The 24500-nt window shown below is 37.4% G+C and overlaps 1 protein-coding gene across 1 annotated transcript; it reads left to right on the top strand.

Annotated features, from left to right (window-relative positions):
* Window positions 1–875: 875 nt before the first annotated feature.
* On the top strand, window positions 876–22837 carry LOC127495319 (alpha-2-macroglobulin-like). Its single transcript, XM_051862068.1, has 34 exons — window positions 876–1037; window positions 1549–1729; window positions 1832–1988; window positions 9768–9820; window positions 9936–9956; window positions 10148–10313; window positions 10422–10506; window positions 10704–10815; window positions 10933–11053; window positions 11168–11277; window positions 11370–11540; window positions 11631–11864; window positions 11970–12182; window positions 12270–12419; window positions 12653–12778; window positions 13819–13906; window positions 16175–16313; window positions 16470–16695; window positions 16766–16889; window positions 16967–17088; window positions 17198–17249; window positions 17756–17839; window positions 17926–18102; window positions 18175–18250; window positions 18438–18594; window positions 19882–19956; window positions 20040–20202; window positions 20304–20497; window positions 20590–20802; window positions 20916–21034; window positions 22009–22090; window positions 22195–22275; window positions 22377–22482; window positions 22604–22837. The coding sequence occupies exons 1-34, from the start codon at window positions 952–954 to the stop codon at window positions 22642–22644; spliced, it is 4305 nt and encodes a 1434-aa protein (XP_051718028.1). The 5' UTR covers window positions 876–951; the 3' UTR covers window positions 22645–22837.
* The last annotated feature ends 1663 nt before the right edge of the window (window positions 22838–24500 follow it).

Below are 24500 nucleotides of genomic sequence, written 5' to 3'. Positions count from 1 at the left end.
TGAGTGCAATGAGTATGGAAGTCATACTATTTTTTCAGAGATAAAGTTAAAATTCAAGACATTAAAGATAATGGCATAAAAAGCAGTGCTATAATAATTAACATTTACTTCAGAAATATTTAATATTCTGCCTTGAAATATAAATACATATGAAGCTATGCACTGAACATCTGTTTAGAACATGAAGTAATTATAGCATATAATCTCAGGTAGCAGGAAGTGTCTTGAATATTTAATTTAACATAACAGATTTTAGGTGACTTTCAGTAGCCATGTTTAGTCATAATGTGTAGGCAGTAGACAAAGTACTTACAAATGCAAACAGCAGCTTACAGTATCTCTCCCACTCAGTTTGAGTGGGTGTATGTGCCACTGGATGTTCATTATCAGTTGTCTTGGCCCACTATTTGTCTATACAGAGTTAAAGGTCAGTAACTGTCCATTTCTCTGTAGATGAGGATAAGGAGTTTGTTTTCAGAAGATCACATGTACACTTATATGTACTTTAAAGATCTCAGCTGATTTCCTGAATGTTATTGACTACTAAGAATTGAACATAACTTCTCATTTTACTGCAAATAAAATGATTTAGAATATTTAGATTTACATGCTTGAATATTCCAACATGCAACCTTTAAGTTTAACCCTGAATTATGTGGTCAGGAACATTCAAATGAACTGAATTTTTATTCTAATGTGTGCAAGAGTAAAGCTTTTGTTTGTCTTTACTTGAACTGAGCCCACTTGTATTTATCAAACTCATCACAAATGAATTTTTGGACAAACCAACAAACTACATATTAGCACATGTTTTTGAACTGCATTGCTTACATGGTTGAATCATTAATCAGATGATCAATACAAATGTTTTGAAGGACCTCCTTTAGCATGAGAGTCCCTTTAAAAGAGACGGTCGAGTTCCTCTCATGACCTGGATGAGCGCTCATCATCATGGCTCTGAATTTCAGCTGCTGTTGGAAAGGGCTCCTTCTGCTCTCTTTCCTCCTGATCTGTGTCAATGGACAAACATCAAGGCCGTAAGTTTTTAACAATTTCTACTGAGGAAGGCTTTTATTATTCACTATTGTGTCTGTTTGAATAGCAAAATTATTCCAGTAATTTTTATTTAAAGTTCCGGTACCAAAAGACACTAATAATAATGCATCTAAGTGTGATAAATTATTAGTATACCATTAGTCATTGTGTAAGATAAGTCTTGATTATTTCTCCTGTATTTATTTAACTGATCTGTTTTGCACAGTAGACGTTTGCTGTTTGAATGACAACTTAAGGCATGTATAAGATCATTCATAATTAATGACAGTGTATTTTCAAGGGCAATCTTGTTCTGAATAAACATGAAAAGTAATAAATTAAGTCACCAGACATCATTACACAGTTTGCTCTTGAATTTTCACTTCTCATATAATTGATAAATAGCAAATTAACTGCATTGATTTTCACTCCCACTTATTTTTTAATTTTTTAAATGTTTCCTGTTGTATCTAACCACTCAGGCAATATTGTATGATTATTATCTCTGGACAGATCTTTCATGGTGACGTTTCCTGCAGTGATCAAGTCAGGATCTGAGGCCAAACTGTGTGCAAGTCTTCTCAAGCCCAATGAAAGCCTCGTCATGAACATTCATCTGGTTCATGGTAACCAGAGCACTTTACTGCTGCAGGAGAAAGCTGAGGAAGAGTTTCATCGCTGCTTTAACTTCAAGGTCTGCCATTAGCACATTATTATGAATATATAATTACATTTTCATCATAATGCATCTAGTTTTTGTGATGGCAGGTTGTGAATACATATTATTTCTCATTAGGCTCCTCTGGCTGAAACAGAATCAGTACAGAAAATGAAGGTTGAACTTCAGGGAGAGACTTTCAAGATGACTGAAGAGAGAAAAGTCATGTTCAAGCCTTACCATCCTCTGACCTTTATCCAGACTGATAAACCCATCTATATTCCAGGACAGACAGGTGAGCTGTGAATGTTTCAAAGGCTAAATCAAAGGCTAAACCTCAGTAAATAATGCTGGTGTCACTGACATCTAAACCCTGATAACAGCTGATGTAACGCATATACATTAAGTAAAGCTTGTTAATATCATGCAATAAGCTGATGCAGCACCGTAGGTCAAAAATGTTGCACAAACAAATGTTGCACAAACCAGCAGATGGTAAAAGAGTATGAAGTAAACAGTTCAATGGATTTACAAACTTCTAAACAGAAAAGAGGAGCAGAAGAAAAGATAAGGAAAGCAGATAAGGATAAGGAGCTTTGGAAACTCGAGAATGGTCATCTGGTGTGTGTTTGAGCAATCCCCTCACATATATTCAGCCTAAATACTGTAATTACAAATAACTGATGAAGTAAATCTCTTGATATCAGTATCTGTATGATTTTATTTTATATGAAATCTAGAGATACTACAGATCAGGGGTGTCTAACTCAGTTCCTGGAGAGCCACAGCTCTGCAGAGTTTAGCTTCAACCTTAATTAAATGTACCTGATGCTGTAATTAAAACTACAGGTACATATGTTGAAGCAGAGTTGTTCCTTTGTGTTTTTCGCATACATATGTCAGCGTTTTCAAAATGGTCCCTGTTCGCATGGATCAGTAAAAACGACTAAAAACGCTGACCCTTACGAAAAAGTTTATTTAAGTGTGCTATTAGTATAGCCTACTTCTTTAAAACTAAAAATAAGAAAGTATACTTTCAGTCTACTTTTTATATTCTTTGCACAAATATACTTTATGTACTTCTCATAAATATACTTAAAATTGCACTTAAGTATACTTGACTTAAGTCTAATTATATTTGGCCTACTTATACTCAATCTTTTGATCGTGATATACTTAAAAGTATAAGTAAGTATTCTAAATATACTTGACTTGTAGTTGTGTTTACTCTTTTGATTGAGTAGCCTATTAAATGCTTTATATAGTTTTACACACAGTCTTATAAACTTCCCTAGTGAAAAAAATTTATACTTACAAATATTTGAAATACATTTATTTTGTGCTAAGTATACTACAAATACATTTACATATTTATGTGCTTAATAAAAATACCCTGCAACTGTACTTTTGGTAGCCTATACTAAATTGGTATACTTAAAGTCGGCTAAATTGCAACAACTAATTTTGTACTTAATGCACTTTAATTGTGCGGAAGTAGTGTCAAGTCAAGTCAAATCACCTTTATTTATATAGCGCTTCTTAAGTATATTTGTATATTTGATTGTGTTAAAGTGGAACTTTTGCAAGTATACTTTAGGTACACTTTAAATATTTAAAGACTGACATTAAAACACTTTTTAGGCATAATATTAATAAATGTGCATTGTGCAATAAAGAAATAGCCTACTCCAAATAAAGTTTAATTATAATTTTATATCAGTAAGTCTTAAGTGATATGTCAATAAATATGTTAATGGATTTGAAGTATACTAAGTATGAAATAAATGTAGGCCTATTTTAAAGCTGCTGTCCGTAACTTTTTTTGTGTTCAAAATTTACAAAAATTATATAATGAGAATGTACAACATGAATCCATTTTCCAAATCATGTTTTGTCTTACCCTGAATCATTATGGTACACTTATAATAAATGTTTATATTCGGACTATTTTAGACCGGTCTGGTAGGAACCGCTGCAGAGTCTCACAGTAACTGCGTGACTCGCCATAGACATACACGGAGAGAAGTAGCTCCGGCTACAATGTTCTTCTGCAAGACACGTGCAGTTCTGTTTATTAACCACTGCTAGAGGGCCAAAAATGCCGGACTGCAGCTTTAAATAGATTTGCTATAGTTTTTTTATTTTTTTATTTTTTAACTTGGGTTACATTGTTTAAAAATATTGATTTATAAAGAAAACAGATATGTTCCTAATTCTGAGTATCTGAATTTTTGAGTAGGCTAGTCCACTGGTAGTGTACATAGGAATTTACTTCAAATCTATAATCTTTCCTCGCCAGTGACTGAAGTTTCTGGCTATCAGTGTTTTCACTGTTATACGGTAGGGTGCGCTATTACGCATCTTCTGAAAGAATACAGAATCTCCGGATCAAAACACATGAGAAGAAGAAGCTGAAACAAGTGATATATATGCTCACCCAAATGTAAAATAACGCGATCATCAAATATTAAACAGCATGAATTAAACAGTTAAACAGTTACTGAATGAAATGTCGACCCAGGACGAGCTAAGTTAGGACTGTGAAGCTTTGGGGGTGTTGATGGACTCGATCTACTTCATCTGTTTTGATCATCATTCTGAATCCCATCCGGGCGTAGTCTTTGACAAAAATGCGTTTTTCTCAGCTTTTTGTTTAAAATGTTGCTTTGTTAAATGAAACATTCAAGTGTTGATAAATAAGGATGCATGAAGCTAGAATAAAATGTTTTTAAAATGGAAAAGTTAAAGTACAGTTAAAAGTATATTTCAAGTATAAAAAATTAATACCTAAATAGGAGCATAGTAGTATACTTAAAGTGCAAAAATTATTTTTATATATATATATATATATATATATAAATAAACTATTAGTGTGATGTTATGTTCACTTAAAATAAACACAAATATATTTGCAGTATAAAACTACTAAACTAGTAGTTTACTGAGAGTATACTTCAAAGTGTACTTTCATATACTAAAAAATGTACTTATAATAATAAAATAGTACACTAAGAGTATACTCATAAGTTCACTTGCAGTACAAATGAGAAGTGTTACACTTATACATATACTTTTATATACCAAAAGTGGGCCAATTTAGTCCCTAGCAGTATTGAAATAGTACACTTACAAGTTTACTACTAGTACATTGTACTAGTACTATGCGTCTATAGACTGAACATGTAATACACATGCCCTTGATGTCACCGTTTTCACAAATTGTGTTTTTGTTGTTCGAATGTAGACGATAACGGTATTGTTTTCAAAAACTTTGAATCCTGTTTTCAAAAGCTTGCGTTTTCAGGTCCCCAAATGCTGCTGTAATGTAAATGAACAGCCAAAAGGCATGAAAAATGTTCAGTTTTTAGTGTCGTGTAAAAGGCCCCTAAACTCTGTGGCCCTCCAGGAGTTTGACACTCCTGCTATCCACCTGTTTCCGGGGGCGCTACTGTAAAAAAGAACGTGGGTACAACTTCCGGTGAGGCGATGGAAGTAGTATTACAATTGTATTATGTGTGTTAATAAGCAAAGAGGCTAGTGTTTTTCGGATTATTGTTTACTTTGTAAAGTTGCAAACCTTAATGAGAGATGTTGTAACGGCGCTCAGTGACAACATTTTAGTTCAGTACATTATTAGTTAATAATATCACAATACAATAAACAATTTTCGTGCCCTTAATTGTCCTTACTTTACTGAACTTCCACAAAAATGCTGCTGCATGACTACAAGAGCATCCTGGCCTTGCAATACATGAACAACCCACTGTCTGTACTTTACCTGTCACTGATGCATTTCCACTGTTGGCCAAAGGCGTGCTACTGCATGCCAGGGCCAGTCGCGTTTCCACTGTCAAATATGCAATGCTACAGGCTACTTATGCTAATCATTGCGATATTAAATACACACGTTAATACCAGAGAATGCTTGAGGAACGTAGACAACTCATATATGATTATAATCTTGCATTTATTTGGTTTAATGTTTTATTTGTCTCTTCCCTGTGCCTTTGTTGATACCGGACTAATGCATCCACATATCTGTAACACTCGGTTAACTCGTATAATTGATAACTCCTGTTCCCTTTCAAGGGAACTCGCGCTGCGTCAAGCGCTTTGGGAACGCCTCTGCGTGATTGCATCGTGAAGCATGTATGAAATCAGTCCAATAGAGTGACGGAACGTCATAGGCGGGTGACGTCACTGACCAGGAAACTATAAAGCCTACCCGAAAACACATTCATTCAGCTTCTGTGTCTTCAGCAAGCGCTACGTGTGAACTTGTCTGTCCTATTTATTGTTGTCTGTCTTCATTAAATATATATATTCAGATATAATGGCGAGCGAACAGCATTTCAAGAAGTGTGTTCATCCCTGCCCCCGCTTTCTTACGGGTGGGGATACACACCAATTGTGTGTTGTTTGTCTGGGAGTGCAGCATGCCCAGGCAGCTCTCGAGGGGGCTGCCTGTGAGCACTGTAAGCAGCTACCATTAAGAACGCTGCGCTCCCGCCGAGCCCTCTTTGATGAGGGCGGCTCGGATCGCGTTCCTCACGGCTCAGGTCCCGCTGTTGCTGAGGCAAAGCAGCGCCTCAGGTTGTGGAGTTCGCAAATGGATGTGTCAGAGGGGTTTGAGACAGGCCCTGTCCTATCTCAGCCTTCACCTGCTGCATCCAATGTATCAATTCGGAGTCAGGAAGCACGCATTGCGGTTTCTTCCGGTCCGGTTGATACAGTTACATTGATGGCATCCAGTTCTGAGGAATTAGACATTGTTAGTGTAACAACGGGAGAGATTGAAGACTCGCCACTTCACTCTCCCGCTAGCGAGGAGCTAGTGGAGGTGTTGACTCGGGCCGTGGCTAAATTAAACATCGATTGGCCGGCCGAGAAACAAGAGCAACAAGTTAAGAGCAAGCTAGATGAGCGCTTCCTACCATCTAGGTCAGCTCAACCTCCACATCGGGACTTACCATTTTTAAGGACAAACCGTTTCTCCTGGATGCCCCACTAAATCCCTCCGGCCTCTTCGGTGACGCTATTACATCTGTCACTGAGAGGTTCCTGAAGTCAAAGAAACAAGCTGCAGCCCTGCAGCAGTTTCTTCCCCGCTGCTCCCAAGTCTCTGCGGCTGCTGGGCAGGAGCAGCCTAAGCTGAGTACGAGCTCCTCACACAGACAACACCAGAAGCAGAGTGTTGCTACCCGTACTTCCCCTCCGAGGAGCTGGCGAAGTCCTCGAAGGGCAAGGTCGATCTGAGGACCATCATTGCCGCTAAGAGGGCTTCGTCAAAGAAATCCTGACGCCAGAGGTGTCAGGATCCTGAGGGTGGTCCCCTCCGAAGCCAGACGGTGTTCACCTCTTCCAACGGTGCCCGCCTGCCTTCGGTGATCTCAGGGGGGCGCTCTGCCAACCCTGCCGCAATGTCGGGGCGCAGTAGTTCCCCATGAGTCACCTGAAGTTGGCTCGCACTCTCTGGTGCAGCCAAGCCAGTCGTTCAAGCCAGTCAGGATTTTACAGCCGCTACTTCATTGTTCCAAAAAAAGATGGGGGGTTGCGTCCGATTTTAGATCTACGGTAGCTAAATTGAACAGTAGCAAAGCTCAAGTTCAAGATGCTCACTATCAAACAGATTGTGTCACAAATCAGGTCCGAGGACTGGTTTGTCACGATAGATCTAAAAGATGCATACTTCCATGTATCAATCCTCCCACATCACAGGAAGTTTCTAAGGTTTGCTTTTGGGGGCGAAGCATACCAATATCGGGTTGTTCCCTTCGGCCTATCACTGTCACCCCGCACCTTTACCAAATGTGTAGACGCGGCACTGACGCCCTTGCGAATGCAGGGCATCCGCATCCTGAACTACATAGACGATTGGTTGATTCTGGCTCAATCAGAGCAGATGGCGGTTCAACATCGAGATGTTGTTCTCGTCCACATGAAAAGGTTGGGGTTGAGGTTAAACGCGAAGAAAAGTGTGCTTTCTCCTGCTCAGAGAACCACTTATCTAGGCGTGGTATGGGATTCGATGGAGATTCCGATCAGGAAGGACCTTCTCTCTCAGGCGAGCGGGTCGATTCTTCACCCCCGCCCGGAGTTGTGGAAACTATGGGCTTGGCCTCTGAGGGGGCCCAGCTCATGCCAGCTTGGGATCTGGCCGTTGTTCTACAAGGCCTCCCTCTGGCCCCCTTCGAGCCTATCGAAGAAGTCCCTGAGAAGTTTCTCACACTTAAAACGATTTCCCTTCTTGCTATCTCGTCTCTCAGGAGAATTGAAAACATCCAAGCCCTTTCTGTGTCTCCCTTGTGCTTGGAATTCGCGCCCGGCATGGTCAAAGCTTTCTTGCATCCTAGGCCGGGTTATATTCCTAAGGTCCTCACCAATACTGTGAGGCCTATCGTGCTGCAGGCCTTCTGTTCTCCTCCCTTTCGGACGTCAGACCAGGAAAAGCTTAATCTGCTGTGCCCTGTTAGGGCATTAGACGCCTACGTCCACAGAGCTGCCCTGTGTAGAAAATCTGACCAGTTGTTTGTCTGTTTCGGGTCACCTAGGAAAGGTCACCCTGCATCTAAGCAGAGGATGAGCAAGTGGGTGGTTGAGGCCATCTCACTCGCTTACGAGCCTTCATCTTTGGCTGTCCGAGCTCACTCGACCAGGAGAATGGCTGCCTCCAAAGCTTTATTGTCAGGAGTATCCCTTCAAGAATTTTGTGATGCGGCAGGCTGGTCCTCACCGCATACTTTTGTGAGGTTCTACGAGCTAGACCTCAGCTCCACTCCAGGGGCGCAGGTGCTTTCGTCTTAGTGTGTGCGTCTGACTTCACACGGACGGTCACTTGCTCATATGGCGATGTGGGCATTGTCGTTCCCAAAGCGCTTGACGCAGCGCGAGTTCCCTTGAAAGGGAACGTCTCGGTTACATATGTAACCTTAGTTCCCTGAATAGGGAACGAGACGCTGCGTTGCCCTGCCATATTTCCAGCATGCCCGTAAGCGCCTTGCTTCAGGTTTCAGAAGCTGAATGAATGTGTTTTCGGTTAGGCTTTATAGTTTCCTGGTCAGTGACGTCACCCGCCTATGACATTCCGTCACTCTATTGGACTGATTTCATACGTGCTTCATGACGCAATCACGCAGAGGCGTTCCCAAAGCGCTTGACGCAGCGTCTCGTTCCCTATTCAGGGAACTAAGGTTACATACGTAACCGAGACGTTTTCTTCTCATGAGCTCCCTCTGGCTGAAAGGATAACAGTATAGATAGATGGGAGAGATCGCTCAAATGTCCTCGGATTGCAATTATCGCATCATTTCGAGGAAAATTAATAGAAATGCTCAGAAATGTGATGTAAACATATGATATTTTATCAATATATTTATAAACGTGTAAGCCTTTGGATTTAAAAGCCTTAGTGGAGTTGTTTTGTGCATTCTTGTGATCGTAAATAAATGGAAGCAAGTGCAAATCAATAGGTACGTGTTCTCTTTTTATGTGAATATAAATATCAGTTAGATTCGGCCTGATTAATGTGCACTCCTGACACAAATTAATAAATTACTGTTACTGTAACATTTTTTATTGTAAAACATTGTTCAAATATTGATGTTGGAATCTTAAGTCTTTATGTAAAGGCCAAACGTTCGCAAGTTTGGATTGTTAAATCTTGAATGACTGTCAAATGTTGAACAAATGAGTGTCATGTCCCGCTTGTTTACTTTGAACCGGAAGACGGTCCCACTTTTGACGCAAGGCCTCATGGGGCGTAGGAAACTTGTGGATAGATCATTACATGTGATAATAGTTTTCTGGTATAGGCCTACTTGATTCTAACTGGTCAGCTGATGCAAACTGGAAAGAATTTTTTGTAAAATGATGGCTAAAACAGGCAGTTGAATTTGACATGTTCAGACAGCAGCAAAATACAGTTGTCAGCCCTGTATTTGATCCTCAATACAGTTACATTCACACACAGTGCACTCATTTACAGGAGTAAAATACTGACTGTAAGTGTTGTCCCTTACATAAGAGCTGAAGACGTCAAAAGTGATTTTTTTTAACAGACATTTCTATTTTACAGTGAACTTCAGAGTTGTTACCATGGATACAAACTTTGCACCCCTTGATCAGCAGGTCTGATGTGTTTATCTTGCAACTTTATCGCTCTTGTTTTCTCTTGCATTGTTAAATACACGTTTAATAAATAAACATGACTTTTAATCTTTAATTACTATTTGCTCTTTTACAGTATAGTACAGTGATTCTTGAGGTAAGAACACCAAATCTTCTGTACAGTCACAACAAACACACCTTTTAAATCTTATTAACACTATAGAAATTCTGTTTTATTTGCAATTATTGTGTTTTCAGTAGGATAATTAAACATTTCTTCACTGATAGTCAGGATATGTGTAGCTGACTCTAACTAAATATCTGCACTGTGTCTTTGGTTTTAAACAGGACAGTCGAGGTAACCGGATTGGTCAATGGACAAATGTTTCTTCAACAAGGTGGATTTTGCAGCGTTCTTATGAATTAAACCCAGAGGCCCGTCAAGGCATGTACAAACTGAAGGCTTTTATTAGTGACAGGATGATCTCACATAATTTTGAGGTGAAAAAATATGGTAAGTCATAAAAACATACGATTTGCAGTGCATGGGAAGAATTTCAATAATATGTTTGTATATTAATATCTAATTAGACTACTAATAACTCTACTTTCTGACTTCTAGTTTTGCCTAAGTTTGAAGTTACTGTAAAAAGCCCAAATGAAGTAAGCGTTGAAGAAGAGGAACTGATAATTGAGGTTTGCGGAAAGTGAGTGGTTTATTTTATTTCCTGCATTAAGAGAGCAGTGTGTTCTTCCATTCTTGGCACAATTAAGTTACTTTGATTTAATTGTTTTTTTTTCTTTTTTCTCTGGGGTCAGTTACTTACTGTAACCCCCATCCTAATATATTAGTTGCTGAACTCAACCCTGGGCTGTAGATCATTTGCTTGTACCTTTTTCACAGATACACTTACGGACAGCCTGTACCTGGTAAATCATGGGTGAAAGTGTGCCGTAATAATTTGTCCTACCGTACCCGTCACACCAATCCAGTGTGTTTAGAGGAAACCATTGAGGTGTGTGAGTTGAAACACAGTACAAGTAAATTAATGGCACATTATCCTTCCTCCATTTATCCAGTTAAACCACTCTTTAGTTAATATGCTATGTTTGTGTTCATTCATTATAATTAGATAAAAAAGACAGGCTGTGCCATCCATACCTTAGATGCATCAGTCTTTTTCAACGCCACACTAAACGACAGGCTGGAGAATTCTCTTCGTGTTGAGGCAATGGTTACAGAAGAAGGAACAGGTGAGCTGCTGGATTTGGTCAGATATACATTACATACATTTCTAGAATTTCTCATTTTTGACATTTTACTTTTATTTGAATAAGTATTTATTTTGGTGTTTTTACTGTTTACAGAGATCACCATGACAAAATCTGAATCTGTATCTCTCACTTATGAAATTGGTAAAGTCACATTTACTGACCTGCCCAAAACATATGAACATGGATCAGTTATAGAAGGAAAAGTAAGTCTAAAATCAGTTTGTCTCAGTTTAACACCATTGATATGTACAGAATTATTCCTTAATTTAATCTTTTAAAATCTTATTTTCAACAGATCAAACTCTCAAATTTCAAAGGCGCACCAATTCAAAACAAAGAGGTTTATCTTATGGAGGGTCACACTTGGTCCCCAAAACTGCTCCTAAATCTCACTACAGACAGCGATGGACTGGCCAGCTTCTCTTTTAATACATCCAGTCTTTCTAAAAGTGATATTAATCTGATTGTAAGAGAGTTTGTATTCAATTAGTTTACTTTTTTAAGTAAGAAGAGTTGAATTGCATGAGTTATTTCTGATTCTTTGTTCACTTGTCAGGCCAGTGTCTATCCAGAGGTCCATTATTATGGCCACAACAGGCCTTACATCTCTGCGGATATAAAACCAGTTCGGCTCTTCCAGCCTGCTGCTCCATTCAGTCCAACACTAAGTGAACTGATTATAGAGAATACTGAGCAACCATTAAAATGTGACTCTGAGTTTACAGCCACCATCAAGTATTATTTTGTTGGGGAAACTGTTGAAGACTTCAAAACTGACATTGTCTATATGGTGAGAACATGTGCAGTGTACATTATTACAGAGATGTTTTTGTTTAACAGTGTTAATTGGCTGCACTAGTCAGTTTGTTATCAGAGTGTCATCTGTCTGTTTCAGGTCTTGTCCAGAGGAGTGATTGTTCATCATGGATATGAGAAGGTTGAAGTGAAATCTTCTAATGGAGTAGCAAGTGGCACAATGTCATTCAAACTGTCTATTAGTGCAGATCTGGCTCCAGTAGTGCAGATTCTGGTGTACTGTGTTCTGCCCAGTGAAAATGTTGTTGCTAGTAGCAAAAAGTTTGACATTGAAAAGTGTTTCAAAAATAAGGTATGTATTGTAACTTTAGAAATGAGCCTCTTTAAACTGTATTACTGACTAACTTCTAAAATAAACCCTACTGACTGTATGTCACAGGTGTCTCTGCAGTTTTCTCCTGCTAAAGCAGTTCCTGGTGAGAAAAACACTCTCCAGCTCTCAGCTCAGCCTGGTTCACTGTGCGGCCTCAGTGCTGTAGATCAGAGCGTCCTGATCCTGAAGCCAGGAGAACGTCTGGATACTGACAAGGTGTAGATGCTTTAAAATTCAGTATTGATTAACTGTGTCTTTATAGTGGGAATCTACAGTGTGAATGAATCTTGTGATAACAGACTTCAGTTTTTACTAATATGATCCAGCTGGCATCCCGATCTCGGGAGATTTATCATTAATCTTTATTCTTTCTCAACAAAATTAAATTTTTGTTGGAAAATACATTAATTATTTTGAAATCATACTGATAGTGTGTGAACATGTCACAGATCTTCAACCTGCTGCCAGTGCAATCGGGGTCAGATTACCCATATACTGTTGAAGATGAGCAGGAGTGTCTGCATGTGAGACCCCGTCGAGCTGTGCCAACAGACAACGCCTATGAATCCTTAAAGGTAACAGATGGATTATACGTATGGCAGTGCAGTAGATAATGATTGGCAGAAGATCCCTTATGGAACAAAAATATACGGGAATATACAGCAAAATATAATGCATAATACATTACATAATACATATCCATATATGAGAAACTAGTGCTTATATTTTTCAATATACTGCAATATATGCATTGACCATGTATGGCTATATATTGATACACATAAAATATTTAGAAATGAAGACAAAAATACCATTATATGTAATATTCATAAAGTTTAATCCTTTATTGTGTATATACATACAGTATATTGCACATACATGTTCCCATTTAAATGTGATTGTGTGTAGGCTACACACATTTATACACACATTCATGGAATGAGTTACAATCAGTGGTTACAACAGATTTCTAGTTCCCAGCATGCTCTGTTTCTGACTGTTAAAGGAGAGTAAATGTTCAAATTAAGTGTTAATTCACATGTTTTGCTCAATATTAATATAGGGGGAGATCTGTTAGTGTTTGATGTTCTATTATTTTGGAATTTAAAAGGGTTTGTTAACTAGCTTAAAAAATATGAAATATTTATTATGTAAATAATTGTAAAATGTAAGAAATATATTAATTATATATTTCTCCATATATGTGTGTTTATGCTGCATGTGTAAATATATCTGCAATATATTACACATGCAATGCCATATCTGATCACATATACATCTATATATTATGAAGTGTATTGTTGTACATACATGGTATATTAGTAAATATATTGTCACATATTTTTCAATATATGAAAAGTGGCAATTCCTTATGTATTATTGTAATATATTAACACTGTATATTATTCTGTATATTTTCAAATATACCTTTGAATCATTTAATATATTGATCATTCATATATATATTTATAACAAATGTATCTTCTTTGCGTAAGGGATATACTGCACATGCGTAAGTAAATGCATAAAAACGTTCTCTTGATTATACTGACAATTAAAAGTAATTTGAATTTTCGTGACTTTTATTGTGGTTTATCTGTTTTTCATTTGACAGAGAGTGGGATTGAAGATGGCAACAAATTTGGTTGTGCGAGTCCCTCAGTGTCTGTCATACAGAGGCTTGATGTATCACCAATACCATGGTACATGTACTGTTATTACAATCTAAGCTATTTAGGTGTTTGTTATAAAATATATTTAAAAAAAAATAAAATATGTTCAATTTGTAATTTGTTTAATTTGTAATCAAACAATTTGTACAATTTTACAATTATAGTGATGTAGTAGGAAAATATTTTTTTTCTGAGGTTATTAGTTAACTTTGAATCAGTGTTATTATGGGTAACAAAAACTTAACTACATAACTTTTGTAAAAGAACATTAATCATTGGCAGCCCTAAAATACAAAACTAAAATAGCTGCCAGCAGTGACCCTGAAGGGGCAGCAACAGCAGTGAAGAGCCAGAAAAGAAAAAACTGCAGAAATAGAACGTGCATGAAAAACAGATAGGATCAAAAGTAAAGGTGAGAATGAACTCAAAATGAATCAATGTAACACACCTTTATAAAGCTGTACCTGGCAGGAATCAAACCCACAACCTTTAGAACACATGCTTGTTGCTTATTGCTGTGAGCCACTCACGTTTTCATCTAGCTGCTGAGGTTCAGTGCTTCAAGAGAGGATGAACCCAAAATTAAGATTTTGTATATAAATGCACTGCATGTTATATTTAATAAGTTCAGATGAGATCATTCTCAGAAAGACACAATGAACAGAAGCAACTTTTGCACCACTTCTGGCCACAGTACTTCTTGAAGTATGGGCATGTGCCACACAGGATTCAAACCCACGACCTGAAAGGACTGCGCCACACAGTGGACACACATACACCAGACTGCCTTCAGTGTGAGAATGAGCTAAAAAAAAGGCATTACTTAGCATATTAAAGGGTTAGTTCACCCAGAAAAGAAAATTCTGTCATTAGTTACTCACCCTCATGTCGTTTCACACCCGTAAGACCTTCGTTCATCTTCGGAACGTAAATTGAAATATTTTTGATAAAATCTGATGGCTCAGTGAGGCCTGCATTGCCAGCAAAATAATTAACACTTTCAGATGCCCAGAAAGCTACTAAAGACATATTTAAAACAGTTCATGTGACTACAGTGGTTCAACCTTAATGTTATGAAGCAACAAGAATACTTTTTGTGTGCTAAAAAACAAAATAATGATTTTATTGAACAATATAGTCATCAGCGATTTCAAAACACTGCTTCATGAAGCTTTGAAGCTTTACGAATCTTTTGCTTTGAATCAGTGGTTCAGAGCGTGTATCAAACTGCCAAAGTAGCTTTAGTAGCTTTCTAGGCATCTGAAAGTGTTAATTATCTTGCTATTGATATGTCAAATCATTTAAAAGGTTTTGCAATTTATGACAAAATGGCGGACTCATGTTTTATCTGATCGGTATCCTCGGAGTCTGCATGACACAAAGAATCCATAGACACCAAAATCATGATTTTCTGATTTAAAAAAATAACCATTTTCATATCTCATGATATGTAGGTGGTGCTGTTCCCAAATTTGGCATGAACCGTCAGATAATGGTTCTGATGAAATGTACCAAATGTCGTTTTGATTGATAAAAGTTTGGCCGATACAGCTTCTGAACCAATTTTGAGTCGACATTGTTGTTCACAACATTTTAGCTTTTGAACAATGATGAATAAAAAAATTCTGTTCAGTCATTTCTGTGCAGCTCTGTCCAAAGATCATCTGAGCCAGTTTTCATAAGAATTGGGCAAAATTTGAAGGAAGAGTAGTGAAAAAATGGAATACTGTACTTTTCAAAATCACCACAACTGTAATGGGCGGAGTCTTAATGTAAGATGTTGTAACTTGTATGTGATCAGCATGATGAGAGGAATCAGGTGTACTAAGTTTAATTTTTCTAGATCAAAGGGTTCAAAAGTTATAATTGTTTCAAATGTGAATTTTTTAACTGTTGGTGGCACTATAGAGTTGGTCCTAGAGGCTCCAAAGCTGGTCAGAGTACTATTTATTACCATCACTACAAGTGTGCCAATTTTCATCATTTTCCTATATTCCGTTCATAGGGCTGCCATAGACTCCCACTGGGGGAGAATAATAATAAAGGTTAAGAAGAATACTAACAGATACAAGAAGGGTCTACAGCCCCCTTGGGGCTTGGCCCCTAAATAAAAACTAAATAAACTGAAACTAGAAAACTCGGACAACACTAAAATAAATCTGTATATCAAAATAAAATAATATGTATTAAAGATGATCTGCCTTCTGTTTGTTGTTCACTTATGACTGAATTGGTTATTTTGACATGCTGTTCACATACATATCACTGAAAATGACAAAATATCACCTTTTTTTCCAGTTATGTATCGTCAACATGTTCCAGTGGCAGTGATGTATTCACAAGTGGGTGATTTTGGTAACACCGAGAGAGATTCTCCAGCAGTGACGATTCGGACCATCTTTCCAGAAACGTGGATCTGGGAACTTGCTGAAGTGGGGTATGTGAAGCGTGAATCAGTACATTTAACATCATATTCATCTTATTACTTATCTTTAATACATCATCTCCCCTCATACCCACAGGATAGAAAGTACATTACTTGCTTTGCAGATTCTGAATCCAATTTTTTTTTTATCATCTGTGTGCTCCACAGGGACTCTGGATCAGCTCAGGTTCCTGTCACAGTTCCTGACACCATCACCTCTTGGGAGACGGAGGCCTTCTGTCTGTCCTCTGAAGGTCTGGGTCTGGCTCCTCCTGCTCAGCTGACAGTTTTCCAGCCCTTCTTCCTGGAGCTCTCTCTGCCTTACTCCATCATCCGTGGGGAGATCTTTGAGCTGAAGGCCACTGTCTTCAACTATCTGTCCAAGTGCATCATGGTGAGATTTCACACTCAGTCTTATCAAATCATATCAGATATGCCACTAATCATGTGTGGTTGATTGACAGGTTAAAGTGACTCCAGCTCCTTCCTCAGACTACACTCTCAAAGCCTCTGATGATCAGTATTCATCCTGTCTATGTGCTAATGGAAGAAAAACCTTTAAATGGATCCTCACTCCTTCTGTTCTTGGTGAGTTTTCCAGTCTGAAACATTGTTTGTCAGTGTTTGTGTCTGTTGTACCTTCATGTACATGTCTTGTGTTGTAGGAGTCTTGAATATTACAGTCAGTGCAGAGGCAGAGGCGTCCCAGACTGTGTGTGACAATGAGATTGTGAGCGTCCCAGAGAGAGGACGCATTGACACGGTCACACGAAGTCTGCTCGTACAGGTCAGCGCACGTCAAAGAGACATAACACATCTTCTAGACATAATTTATTCATGATCCTAATGCTGCTTATATCAGTATGATGTGTTGATGTGATTGTTTCATGCTGCAGGCAGAAGGAACTGAAAAGACTGAGACTCACAGCTGGTTACTGTGTCCAAAGGGTTAGTCTGCAAATATTTAATATATTTTGGTGTACAAGCACTGATAATGCTGGAACCCTTTTGCTTTTGTTCAGTTATTTGGGGACCAATCAGTGAAACTTTTTTAGCTGATAAAAAAATTGCTCAAAGAATTTTGATTTGTCAATATGTTTGGCATTTACAGTCTGTAAAGACTAATTGGCTCTTTATCTTCTAAACACAAACTTTGTAAAAACTAATACACATTGCATAGAGATATTTTGAGGATACACACCAAATTTGAGGACCAGTAGAGGGAGCTAAAATATACAGTAGCCAAAAGATTCTCATATGTCTCTGACATTTTAATTAAGAAAGTTGAATTGAGTCTATTTTCTCCCGTTTTCCAAAGTGCTTGAATCACAATAATTCCTGCTTGTGGTTATATTATTATTAATATTGTGACTTCACAGATGATATCAGAATGGTAATTTTATAGCGTTACTCTGCTGATCACTGATATGTGTTTCTGTCTGTCTGGTTCACAGGTGACAGTCTCTCAGAGGAAGTGGCTCTGACTCTTCCTGAAGATGTGATAGAGGGATCAGCCAGATCCACTGTTTCAGTCATTGGTAACGTTTACAAATACAAGCAGAAATGAGGAGATTGGGTTTGGACTTGTACAATATAATGAGTTTTATTTGTGCATGGTTTATAGGAGACATATTGGGTCAGGCATTGAAGAATCTTCATGGATTATTACAGATGCCATATGGCTGTGGAGAACAAAACATGGCTGTTCTTTCTCCCAATATTTACATTCTGCAGTATCTGGAGAACACGGAGCAGCTCACCTCAGCCATCCGAGAGAGAGCCACAGGCTTCCTGAAGAGCGGTGAGAGACATAAATCATGTGAAGAAAATACTAAGAATAAGAAAATGTGTTAACCATTATCACACTAAACAGGATACCAGAGACAAATGAACTACAAGCATTTTGATGGATCATACAGCACATTTGGTTATGGTGATGGGAATACATGGTAAATATATTTTCACTATTACTTTTGTTAAACAGAAATAATATCAAGGTAATCTACAGTAATAAGGATAGAGGATGGTACAAAATTTGTCTCTCAGTTCAAATTATTTGTTTTGGGATTGATGATGGATGGAATTCATTGAAACACTTGATGACATATTTTTGAATTATATCTTCCACACCACCAGGTTGACTGCCTTTGTGCTGAGGTCCTTTGGCAGAGCACAGAAATACATATTTATTGATCCACAAATTATTCAGAGTGCAAAAAATTGGTTAATAAGCAGACGGGATTCAGATGGCTGTTTTATCCAACAAGGAAGACTGTTCAACAACAGAATGAAGGTCTCTCAACTTCTATCTATCTATCTAGAACACCATAGCAACCACCTACACAGTGGGTGCTTCTCAATTCTTATTTGTGCATCCTCGTTTCCTTTCCTTGCTTCCTTTCCTTGCGGAAGGACACAAGGAAAAGACGCGAGGACAGAGGAATTGAATCAAGTGTAATGATATATCCTCGCTCCCTTTATTGTCACTTCAAAGCGTCATCAGCTGCACTCGAGGGATCTACCCATATGTTGTTAAAGTTTGGTTATTTAAAAAATTACAATAAATATTAATAAAGCAAGATGCCCCGTTGAAATACGTAAAATGTAAAGTTTATTTAAACTGCAAAAGTAAAGCATACATTTAAATTATTGTGACAGATATGAAGGGGGAGGAGAATTTATATGTGCATCACGTTTCTCGAACGGGAAAGACTTCCGCAAAGGATACACCTGTGTATCCTCGCTCATGACTCCTCAGGAAGCTTCCTCACTCCTCGTTCCTCGCCTCCTCGCGGTGCAGTTAGAGAGTTGAGATGTCTTTCAAGATGGCTGAGCTTGATTGGTTTCCGGGTCATAAGATGGAGAACGGAGGAGCGAGGAAACAAGGAGGGATATTGAGAAGCACCCAGTAAAATCCCCAGAGTTAAATCAACTCTGCTCACAGTACATATGGTCCCTCTCTAAATAGTGTTAAATAGAATCTTCTGACACTGCCAGGATTCCGTCTGAGGTAAAATTTGATCGCAATGGTCATTAATTGGCTGTTGGTGAACATGTCAAACTTGCGATCAGAGACTACAGATTTTAGCCTAGGATTATGGGAATCTTTTAGGATTCTCGAAATTTGTCTCAGACGACCAAATTGTGGCCAAAATCGCACAGTGTGCACCCGCCTTAAGGCTGTGGCTGAAGTCAGTTGTAGTTCTTGTGTTTCTCTTTTCTTCAGTGATTCTTGTTAACAGCAGGTGTTCATCATTAATGTTCAATCATCACTTAAAAATTGTTTAATTATCTCATTAACTTTAACTCTGCTTCAGTGTTATTTTAACACTATTTAGGGAGAGACCATATATACTCTGAGCAGAGTTGATTTAACTCTGGGGATTTTGCTGAGTAGAAATGGCCTGGTAACTATCTAGAAAACCTGGAATCTATAACCTGTAAATGTATAAGCTATTATTATTATTATTATTTAATATTTAGACTTTCTCAAGCCAACATCAAAGTTTGTCTCGATAAACTTTCCTTTAATAGTTTGAGTGTGTTGATTTATTTATCCTATATTTTATATATTCTGCAGGGTGGAGTGAATGATAATGTGACCATGACTGCCTACATTACTGCATCATTGCTTGAACTGGAAACTCCAGTCACAGTAAGTTAATCTACAGGAAACACAGTATAAACTCATAGAAAAATGACACTCACAGCGTCTGTTTCTCTGTTTTTTTGTCACAGGATCCTGTCGTCAGTAAAGCTTTGTCATGCTTGAGGTCCGTCATTGAGGATGTCAAAAACACTTACACCACTGCTCTGCTCACTTACACTTTCAGTCTGGCTAGAGACACGGTCACTCGACAGCAGCTTTTCAAGAAACTGGAAGATGTTGCTATTTCAGACGGTAAGAGGTTTGTTTCTGATGACTTTCTGTTGTCTTTTACGACTGTACTATTGTTTTTTTATCATGCTAATTGAGTTACTCATGTGTCTTTTGTCCTTAAGGGTCTCTTCTCCACTGGTCTCAGTCTGCATCTGCTGATGACTCTGATTCTCTGGCAGTGGAGATCAGCTCATATGTGCTGCTAGCTGTTCTCACTGCAGATTCAGTCACTACAGCTGATCTGGGCTATGCTAACAGGATTGTCAGCTGGCTTGTGAAGCAGCAGAATGCCTATGGAGGATTCTCCTCCACACAGGTTACTCAAACTACTCCAATCAAACACACTATTGCTGAATGTGCTGGTGTGAATGAGTAAAAGTGACATTACTGAACACATTTGTTTCCCAGGACACAGTGGTGGCTCTTCAGGCTCTGTCTTTGTACGCCACCAAAGTGTTCAGCTCTGACGGCTCCAGCACAGTGACTGTCCAATCAGCAGGAGACACTCACCACTTTGATGTCAATCAGGACAACAAGTTACTGTACCAGGAGAAGCAGCTGCAGAGCGTTCCAGCCAAATACAGCATTGAAGTGAAGGGCTCGACCTGTGTGTCTGTGCAGGTCTGTAGTGTGTTCAGCTTCATTTACTCACACTCACTTTCTTTTTTGGCATTTTGTGGTTATTCTGCTGTGAGATGATTTATGAATGTGGTTTTGTTTGTGTTGACTCTCAGGTGGCTCAGTTCTACAACATTCCCACTCCTACTGAAGCTAAAACATTTAGCATTGATGCTAAGATTGAGGGAGATTGCAAAACATTGGGACAAAATTTCATTTTGAAGTTCACTGTCAAGTAAGAACTTGTATTCAAGTCAAAAGACTAGAACATGATTATAACTTAACATTAACTAACAAATAAATCTTTACTGAATATTTTTAACATCTTAAAAAACACAAAAGCATTATAAACTGAAATGGCATATCTCAGTAGTTAAAACTGCAACACTAAACAGTAAGTTGAGAAACAAGAAAACATTTTTATCATTGACACATAAGTAGGCAGTGGCCATTTACACTAAGTGAAAATAGCAATATATTCTATTTACACTGTGACAATAGCTGCATGTTCTTAGCAATATGCTATTTACACTAGGTGAAAAGTGATAGATTTAATTTACACCATGTAAAAGTATCAGTTCTTTGCAATAAAAGTAAATAAATGGTAATTAGATTCTATTTATACTTTATATTGGCAGACACTATTTGCACCTAAGTATTTTTGTACATTAACAGGATGCAATAATATCATAGAATGTAAATGATTATATTTATTAAAATTATTAAATGGATGCTGCTTTATTGGGAGAATAAAAACTTCCATACACCTTCCCCTATCCCTACCCAATAAACATGTTTAATATTACTAAACACTCATTCACAGTTTATTTCCACTTTTAGAACATTATTTTAATTTTTATTAAAAATAAATGTGAGCTTGGCAAAAGGCAGACTCGAACCCACGTTGATCGCGTTAAATGCCAAGACTGCAAGCTTTACTCACTACTGCTACACCACTGAAGATGTTGAATTCTGTGCAACTTGAGTGGCCCAACCAGACATTGGCAGGCAGAGCTAGTGTAAATAGCGTTTGCCAACAAGGGACGCTATTTGCACTTAGTGTAAATAGACAATCTGTTATGGGCAGCACAGACTTGAGTGTAAAAACTCAGCATGTGTCTTGTTAATTATACTGGCTTTTGTTCTCGCTTATTTGTAAATTTATATGAGGTATTTAAGAACCATAACTTTTCATTTGCTCTTTTCCAGATATGATGGTCTACAGGAAAGGACTAACATGGTCATTGTGGATCTTAAACTCTTATCTGGATTCACAGCTGATACATCAATGGTGCGTTTGAGTGATTCATCACAAAATTTGTAACATTTCTAGAGTTCACTCTACTAATTATCATTTCTAATTAGTAGAAATTAATCAGCACTTTTTCCCCACAGCTTGGAACTTCTGGAATGTATGCACCATTTGTGGAACGGGTCGATTCTAAAGATGATCATGTTATTGTTTATTTGAAGGAGGTGAGAGAACAGCAACATTCATATGATTTTATGTCATTAGGTTGATTCATAAACATTTTATCTGTATTGTCCATGACTGATGAGTTTGTTTCCTCCTGCAGATTCCACAACATATTCCAATGAATTACCAGATACAAATGAAACAGGTTCTTTCCGTGAAGAATCTCAAGCCAGCTGTGGTCAAAGTGTACGATTACTACCAAACAAGTAAGATTTAATATGCCAGTGTTGAAATTTTTGATCATGTGATGCACATTGTTTATTCATATTTATTCCATGTACAGGTTTCCACTGTTGTGTGAATGTTAACCTCTTCCTTTTCCTTCAGGTGATCAGTCAGAGGCCGAGTACTCCTTCCACTGTGAATGAAGCTGCTGAAGTGCGTTACCTCGTAGTTCACCTTGGATAAAGATGTTTGAGCACTCTGTTTAATATTATAATGTTTATTCTTTATCCTGGACAAAATTATTTCCAATCCATCAGCCCAAATTTGAAAATAGTCTCTTGAGAACTTGACTATTCAATTCACAATGCATATGATTAATAAAAGTGATGAAAACAAGTTATGGTGAGCTCGTTGAATTGTTGAATGTGTAGCATCTACATGCTATAGCAACATTTCAGAATCAGATGAGATTATGATATCTTTTTTTTTTTTTTTTTAATTTGATCTCAGCTCTGCTTTTTTATCTGGTCTTGATACACTGTAAAAGGGCAATATATGTCCATTGTAGGTCCTCATGTTCTAGAATATTTATTTTGTCCTTCATTATTAACTGAACAACATCAACAAACAACCAAATTATGAAAAATATGAACAAATATCAATAACAAATCACTTTACCCAAAGTCATTGAGAGGTCAGAAAATTTGTTTATCCCATCACAGCCAGTAATCAGGAAAACACTGAATATTATTCCTAAAAACCAGAAGAAAATACAATAATATATAGGAAGGTTTGCCAAACCTTGTGCTTTTCCTGCGTATGTGTCGCACCTGCCGATCTGCATATTCATCCCAATGTTACAAACAATATTTTTATTAACATTATAAGTCCTAGGCAGAAAAATAAACATGTTAAAATCTTAATCATGGTGTAAAATCTTAAGTAAAAGTAACATTTAATTGCTCATTTATTTGCTTGACAGATTTTAATGATAAAATCTTTTCAGACACAATATTAGAAGTGGTCAAGCAATTGCAAATATAAACAAACATAGTAACTCTCACTCTGACTGAGTGGGTGTAGGTGATTCTTGACCCTTGATTTCAGTATTGTTTGTTTTTTGGAAAAAGGTCAGTAGCCTGTTTTTTTTTTTTTTTTTTTTTTTCTCTCTGTGTATAGTTTGTTTAGATGATGTGTATATTTTACCATTTTGTACAGAAAAAGAGCACAACAGATCTATTTTAACTGCAAATGCAATTCAAAATATTAAAATAAAAAAATATATTTTCTTATATAATAGCACCATAAATGCATTAACTTTTGAGTTGTTAAACTGTTAATGGAGTAGGCTAAGTATCAGTAAATATTATATAATGTCATTAATATTTTACTGCATGCTTAAATACTATTTTAATATTTGTCGCAAATGTATTTTTAAGGCTGTAGTAGTGCTAATTTAGCACAAGTTTTCAAACTGAATTGTCTACATGGTCGAATCATTAATCAGATGATCAGTATGAATGTTTTGAAGGACCTCCTTTAGCATGAGAGTCCCTTTAAAAGAGACGGTCGAGTTCCTCTCATGACCTGGATGAGCGCTCGTCATTATGACTCTGAATATTAGCTGTTGTTGGAAAGGGCTCCTTCTGCTCTCTTTCCTCCTGATCTGTGTCAATGGACAAACATCAAGGCTGTAAGTTTTTAACAATTTTTGCTGAGGAAGGCAGTGTTTTGCTTTCTAAGTGTGATAAATTATTAGTATAACACATTAGTCATTGTGTAAGATACCTCTGTATTTATTTAAATGATCTGTGTTGCACAGTAGAGGTTCCCTTACGAAAAAGAAGTATACTTCAAGTTACTTCATGGTACTTAAGTAATGTTAAAGTATATTTTTAAGTATACTTTATGAAGTAAGTATCCTAATATCAATGTACTAGTAGTAAACTTGTAAGTGTACTATTTCAATAGTGCTTGGGACTAAAATGGCCCACTTTTTATATAAAAGTATACGTTTAAGTGTACTATATGTGTAACAGTAGTAAACTTTAAGTGCACA

The sequence above is a fragment of the Ctenopharyngodon idella genome, chromosome 15, assembly GCF_019924925.1.
Source record: "Ctenopharyngodon idella isolate HZGC_01 chromosome 15, HZGC01, whole genome shotgun sequence".
NCBI classification, from domain to species: Eukaryota; Metazoa; Chordata; class Actinopteri; order Cypriniformes; family Xenocyprididae; genus Ctenopharyngodon; species Ctenopharyngodon idella.
The sequence above is the reverse complement of the archived record's forward strand: the minus strand, read 5'-3'. Positions and strand labels throughout refer to the sequence as shown.